Genomic DNA, 7,500 nt, shown 5'->3' with positions numbered 1-7,500 from the left:
GTTTGTGTGTGTGTGTGTCTGACTGTGAGTGCGTGTGTCTGTGTGTATGTGTGTGTGAGTGTGCGTGCGTGTGTCTGTGAGCGTGTGTGTCTGTGTATGTGTGTGTGTGTGTATGTGTGTGTGTGCGTGCGTCTGTGAGCGTGTGTGTCTGTGTATGTGTGTGTGTTGTGGCAACTCTGATTCAATCCAAGACACAGAAAACAGTTTTAAACGCCGAAGCGTTGTTTTATTCACCAAAATGAAAACTCTTCCCTTATCGGGGTATGTCCATGAAATATATATAACTAAAGTAGGCTGGGTTAGCCTGGGGCCAGTGAGGGGGTTTGCTCCCCACCACGTAGCCAGGGCTCCGTTCCTCGTTTAAGTGCTCCCGTAACGTGCCTGTGGACGAGAGGAGAGAGGGTCTGTCAGGCAACATCATTTTATGACACGAGAATGTTTAGGGAGAGGAGTGGAAATCTGACTTACCGCCCGACAGCAAGGAGCGCTTCCACCTGGAGGAAAACCGGCCACACAGTGAGCTTCAGAGCGGCGTCTGTTTTTCTAGGGCCACTGATTGGGGATCTGTTCCAGCCGGGCGCTCTGTTCCTAACAGCGCCCGGCTGCTAGCGGTCCCACTGATTCAGGACATAATTGGGGAAGTACCTATCAGTGATGACGCGTCCCAGACAGCGTTTCTGTTGGGATCCCCCTGCTCTGACGTCACTGTGGTGGCTGGCTGTCCTCCTGCTCTCACCTGTCAGGGGGTAGGCTGACGAGACTCCACACATCCTCCCCCTAAGCTCGCTGCCAGTGCGGGGAGCTTCACTTTCCCCTGCTTCATCTCGGCGTGACATGGCGTCTGCGTGTGGTATCTCTCTTCCTGGTTTGTGTTCCACTTTGAACTTATAGTTCTGAAGTTCCAAGAACCACCGCGTTACCCGCTCATTTTTATCCTTGTTCGTCGCCATCCATTTTAGGGGGGCGTGGTCCGTGATGAGGGTGAATACCCTGCCCCATAGGTAGTAGCGTAGGTAGTGAATGGCCCACTTCACCGCCAGGCATTCCTTCTCTACGGTTGAGTAGTTTCTCTCATGTTTAAGCAATTTTCTACTTATAAAGGTAACGGGGTGTTCATCCCCATCTATTACCTGCGCCAGCACTGCTCCTATTCCTGTTCCTGAGGCGTCTGTGTGTAGGATGAATGGCTTAGCGAAGTCTGGGGCTATCAGCACCGGCTCTCGGCAGAGCGCCTCCTTTAGGGCACAGAATGCGGCGTTTGTTTCCTCCGTCCATTTGACATGGTGGGGCAGCTTCTGGCGCGTTAAGTCATACAACGGGGCTGCTATGGTGGCAAAATTTTTTACAAATTTTAAATAATATGCAATCAGGCCCAGGAAGGATTTTACTTGTTTTTTCGTCCTGGGCTGGGGCCAATTTTGTATCCTCTCCACTTTGGTTATTTGGGGTTTTACGCACCCCCGGCCTATGGTGTATCCCAGGTAGTTTGTCTCTGTCCATGCCAATTTACATTTCTTGGCGTTGGCGGTGAGTCCGGCTCGGCGGAGGGCTCCCAGCACCGCTTCCAGCTGTGTCATGTGCTGCTCCCAGCTGCTGCTGTGTATGACGATATCGTCTAGATATGCCGCCGCATAAGCGCGATGGGGCCGGAGGACTCTGTCCATCAGTCGCTGAAATGTGGCCGGGGCGCCGTGTACTCCAAAGGGGAGGACGCGGTATTGAAATAGGCCGTCGGGGGTCGCGAATGCGGTTTTGGCTCTCGCCCGTCTGGTTAGGGGTACCTGCCAATAGCCTTTGGTGAGGTCCAGGGTGCTCACGAATCGAGCGGGCCCCAGCCGCTCGATTAATTCATCTACCCTTGGCATCGGGTATGCGTCAAAAGTGGATATTTCATTCAGTTTTCTAAAATCATTGCAAAACCGAAGCGTCCCGTCTGGCTTCGGCACAATGACAATGGGGCTGGACCAGGGGCTGTGGGACTCTTCTATTACGCCCAACTCGAGCATTTTCTTCACTTCGCCCCGGATGGCTTCTCTCCGGGCCTCGGGGATGCGGTAGGGCCGCTGTCGCACCACTTTTCCCGGCGTCGTCTCAATGTCGTGTTGGATAGCGTGTGTCCGTCCTGGCAGCTCGGAGAAAACATCATGACTCCTTCCTAGGAGTTCCTTGAGATCTTGTAGTTGCTCTGGCCCCAGGTCCTGTCCGATGTCCACGGGGATCGTCTGCGGTGGCCTGGGTTGTGCGAGGGTGAGGAGGGCTAGGGGGCCGGGTCTCTCGGCGTCGTGCCATGGCTTCAGAATGTTTATGTGGTATATCTGGTGGCCTTTCCTCCTCCCCGGCTGACAGACCCGGTAATTCACTGGCCCGACCTTCTCGGTTACTTCAAATGGTCCCTGCCATTTTGCCAGGAATTTGCAGTCATGGCTGGGCACCAGCACCAGGACCTTCTCTCCTACCTGGAACTGCCGGGGTTTGGCTCCCCTGTTATAGGTGCGCGCCTGGGCTGCCTGGGCTTCCTCCATGTGACTCCGTACCAGTGGCCAGACCTTTTTGGCTCTCTCCTGGAGCCGCTCCACATGTTCGATAACATTCCGGAGGGGGGAGGGCTGGCTTTCCCAGGCCTCCTTGGCCAGGTCGAGTAGGCCACGGGGGTTTCGGCCGTAGAGGAGTTCGAACGGTGAGTATCCGGTGGAGGCCTGTGGCACCTCCCGTATGGCGAACAGCACGTATGGGAGGAGTTGGTCCCAATCTTTTCCGTCCACGTCAATCAGTTTTTTTAGCATCTTTTTCAGGGTTTGGTTGAATCTCTCGACAAGTCCATCGGTCTGGGGGTGATAAACAGAAGTTCTGATACGGGTGATTTTCAGCCATTTGTATAACGCCGTCATTACTCTGGACATAAAACAGGACCCTTGGTCTGTGAGTACCTGCTCCGCTATTCCCACTCTGCTAAATAGCAGGAACAGTTCTCGAGCGACATTTTTGGCATTAGCAGTGCGTAAAGGTATTGCCTCAGGGTAACGAGTAGCATAATCCACTATTACCAGTATGTATCGGTGTCCTCGGCTGGACTTCGGGAGAGGCCCCACGATATCCATGGCCAGCCTGGAGAACGGGACCTCGATGATTGGCAGTGGAATCAGTGGGTTCCGGTACATTGGCCGGGGTGCCGTTTTCTGGCACTCGCCACAACAACGACAGAACAGTTCAATGGCTTTCTTTATGCCGGGCCAATAGAATCTGCGTAGCACTCTATCATACGTTTTTTGGACCCCTAAGTGGGCCCCCAGTTGGTGAGTGTGGGCCAAATACAACACTCTGGATACGTATGTTTTTGGTACTAACAATTGTTCTATTAAATCCCCCCCCGGAGTTTTGGCGACTCGATACAACAACCCATGTTTAACAATAAACTGTGGAAAGTTTTGTCTCACCCCGGAACAGTGCTGGCCATCGATGCCAGCGACGGCGCGGCGGCCGGCTTCCAAATTCGGATCGGCCCACTGGGCCGAGGCAAACTCTCCGCGGCCCGGAGGTCCAGGGTCGTCCGGGAGCGGAAACTCCGCGAAAGGGTCCTCGTTGAGAGGAGGCGTGTCCGACTCGGCTGGCCGGGTTGGACCGTCTTCCGCGGCTGATGTTTCGGACTGCGGTCCGTCTGATCCCGGCCGGAAGGCTGGGCAGGCCAGGCGCGGCCGGGCCATCCTTTTTCCCCTCGGTTTCTCTCGTCGGGGCTTCTCCGGCCGACGACCGTGACTCCAGTACCGGCTGAATAGGGGGCAGTCGGTGCCTATCAGGAGCGGGACCGGGAGGTTGGGCACCACGCCGGCGGCTACTTTTACGTCGCCTTTCGGGGTCTGGACCCGTATATAACTGACCGGATATCTCTTCACGTCCCCGTGGACGCACGTCACCGGCATTGTCTCTGTAGTGAGGACCTCCACGAGGTCAGCCCGCACGAGCGTCACCACACTACCGGAGTCTAGGAGGGCGTGGGTGTCGATGCGGCCCACCCTGACCGGCAGTGTCGCCTGCTGGCTAGGGGCTCCTCCGGTGTGGAGGGAGGGCCGTGGTTCGTCTCCGGCGGCGGAAGGCATCGACACATCCCGGTCGGGGCAGGACCAGGAGAGGTGGTCCTCTTGTCCGCAGACATAGCACCTCCTCAGCTGCCGACTCACTCGGTCGGCCTGGGCACGAGGGTCCCTCTGGGTCGGGGGCTGTAGCGGCGGTGGCCGGCGTCGGCTGTCTCGGCTGGGTCTGTCGGCTATGGCGGGCTTTCGGAGGGGCTCGTTCTGCGTGTGGCGCATCATGTCGGCGCTGACTTGGTGGTTCTCTAGCAAGGCCACCAATGCGTTCAGCGATGAGGGGCTCACCTGGGCAGCATATTTTCGGGCGTCGGGCGGCAAGGAGCGGATACATCTGTCTATTACGAGGCGTTCTATCCACGGGGGCTCCCCGGTGGAGGTGAGCCAACTCTGGGTGAGCCTCAGCAAATCGGCGACTTGGGAGCGGGGCGGTTGGTCCGGGGTGTACCTCCAGCCATGGTACCTTTGTGCGCGAGCAGGAAGGCTGTAGCCGTAACTGGCGAGGATGGCGGTGCGCAGCTTCACAAAGTCGCGGGCCTCTCCCATGGACATGTCCCGGCAAACCCTCTGTGCCTGGCCCGTGAGGAAGGGCGCGATGATGCCTCCCCAGTGGGCTGCGGGCCATCCCTCTCGCACCGCCGTTCTTTCGAAGAGCTCCATGTATGCCTCGATATCATCGTCGGGGGTCTGCTTAGTGAGGACATCTCCTGGAGCCCGGGAAGTCGAGCCGTCTTTCTCTATTTTTTTTATCAGTTCGTGTACTGCCTGCTGTAGGTCAGTTTGGCTTTGGATTAGGGCCACCAGAGCCTGTGCTTGCTCCATGGTGCGTGCGGTTGGCGTTGAATCAGAGTGCCTGCATTCTCCACCACTTGTGGCAACTCTGATTCAATCCAAGACACAGAAAACAGTTTTAAACGCCGAAGCGTTGTTTTATTCACCAAAATGAAAACTCTTCCCTTATCGGGGTATGTCCATGAAATATATATAACTAAAGTAGGCTGGGTTAGCCTGGGGCCAGTGAGGGGGTTTGCTCCCCACCACGTAGCCAGGGCTCCGTTCCTCGTTTAAGTGCTCCCGTAACGTGCCTGTGGACGAGAGGAGAGAGGGTCTGTCAGGCAACATCATTTTATGACACGAGAATGTTTAGGGAGAGGAGTGGAAATCTGACTTACCGCCCGACAGCAAGGAGCGCTTCCACCTGGAGGAAAACCGGCCACACAGTGAGCTTCAGAGCGGCGTCTGTTTTTCTAGGGCCACTGATTGGGGATCTGTTCCAGCCGGGCGCTCTGTTCCTAACAGCGCCCGGCTGCTAGCGGTCCCACTGATTCAGGACATAATTGGGGAAGTACCTATCAGTGATGACGCGTCCCAGACAGCGTTTCTGTTGGGATCCCCCTGCTCTGACGTCACTGTGGTGGCTGGCTGTCCTCCTGCTCTCACCTGTCAGGGGGTAGGCTGACGAGACTCCACAGTGTGTGTGTGTGTTTGCGGGCCTGTGTGTACGTGTAGTGAAGAGGAAGTGCAGCCTTACAAAATAAATCTCACAGTGTTTTAATGCACAGGAGTAGCCTGACAGGAAGGCACAGGATCATTAAATTAACCCTAAACCCTGACTGACACAAACTAATGCCTTTTGCTCCTCATCAGCCTTTTAGAGAAAGTGCTGACATGAAAAGTGTGGCGTTTTTACCTGACTCTGCCATGCATTAAAAGCATTCAAACATTTTCTTTTTGTGAATGCAGCACTTACTGCTTTCATGTCTGGATGTAAAAGGAATCTACCGTCCATATGTCACGGCAGTCACGCTCTTTCAGATTTCACCCTGTTGCGATTTGAGCAATTCCAAATCATGTGGTAATGTACGGTACTACAGACATGACCAAACACCATGTCATAGTAACATACCACAAACCTTATGGCATGATCCTCCCACGCTCACCTCATGGTGCTGAAAGCCAGAAGGCCGTAGAACAGCGTGTGCAACAGATTATAGGCCACGTCTGGACGAAGAGCCATGGCCCGTCCCTCTGCTCCTCCTCCTCCTCCTCCTCTCCTCTCCTCTGCTGGACCTGCTTTGGGCCTGCTGACAAACAAAGGGGGAACGGAGAGAGATGGAAGGAAACATCCATGCATAAAAGATGGCAGCCAGACGGCGGTGGAGAGAGAGGCAGACTGGTAGGTGGGTGGGTGGCATTGGTTTTATATTGTGATTATTCAGATTTCACTAGCTGTTCTCTCTAAAGGTTAGCGGCTGCAGAATGCAGAATGAGCGGATGATGACAAATTATGTTTGTGCAGGCTGACACGTAAAGATGCCCACCCACCAGTGCTTCTGTCTGCAGGCAGGCACACACACACACACACAGACAGACACACACACACACGCACAGACATACACACACACACACAGACAGACACAGACGCACACACAGACAGACACACACACACACACACACACACACACACACACACACACACAGACAGACACACACACACACGCACAGACATACACACACACACACAGACAGACACAGACGCACACACAGACAGACACACACACACACACACACACACACACAGACAGACACACACACACACACGCACAGACATACACACACACACACAGACAGACACAGACGCACACACACACACACGCACACGCACGCACACAGACATACACACACACACACACATACACACACACGCACACGCACACACACAGACAGACACAGACGCACACACAGACAGACACACACACACACACACACACACACACACACACACACACACAAACATACACACACACACAAACAGACAGACAGACACAGACGCACACAGACACACACACACACACACACACACACACACACACACACACGAGCCTGAGGGCATAGAGTGAGCTCACACTGTCTGGCCTCCCACCTGCATCAGCTGGACACCGGCCTCCATTTGAATACAAATCCAATCTAAGTCAGCCGTGTACGTGAGTCGTGAGGCGGAGTGAATTGGATTAAATTAATTCCAAATAGCCCTTTGTTCCGTGACGTTAGTATTCCGGTCGCTATGCTAATGCTATTAGCTGGCTGTGGCCCTCACCTTGCGCCACAGGGCATACGAGGCTATGAGAGGCAGCTGGTGGAATAGGCTGTGTCTCAAGAGCATGAATCAACCATGACTGAAGTGAATCCACAGGGACCACCGCTGCCCCCTGATGGCCAGCCTGACTACTACTCCCCTCGCTGTCCGCCAGAACTCCTCCATTCCCCGCCTCATCCAATCTCGCCACAATTACCCCAGTGAGGATGATGCACCAACACCCCTTGTTCACTGACATTTTTGTGAGTGTTGTTATTGTTATTATTGTGCAGTATTATTATTATTCTTTTTACTAGTCCTATTTTTACTTTGATTAATTGT

At 54.5% G+C, this 7,500-nt stretch overlaps 1 protein-coding gene across 1 annotated transcript in view; it reads right to left on the bottom strand.

The window, feature by feature from the left end:
- dpy19l3 (dpy-19 like C-mannosyltransferase 3) overlaps window positions 1–7,500 on the bottom strand; it is a gene marked incomplete at both ends in the record, with an annotated part of 58,946 nt that overhangs the window by 26,243 nt on the left and 25,203 nt on the right. Inside the window, one exon of the mRNA XM_083662158.1 lies at window positions 6,023–6,163. Within this exon, the coding sequence (XP_083518284.1) occupies window positions 6,023–6,163 (141 nt within the window). The remainder of the gene's footprint in view (window positions 1–6,022; window positions 6,164–7,500) is intronic.

Source organism: Poromitra crassiceps, assembly GCF_964638095.1.
Source record: "Poromitra crassiceps genome assembly, chromosome: 28".
NCBI lineage: Eukaryota > Metazoa > Chordata > Actinopteri > Beryciformes > Melamphaidae > Poromitra > Poromitra crassiceps.
Note: the sequence above shows the minus strand (reverse complement) of the source record. Positions and strands in the feature narration are given on the sequence as shown.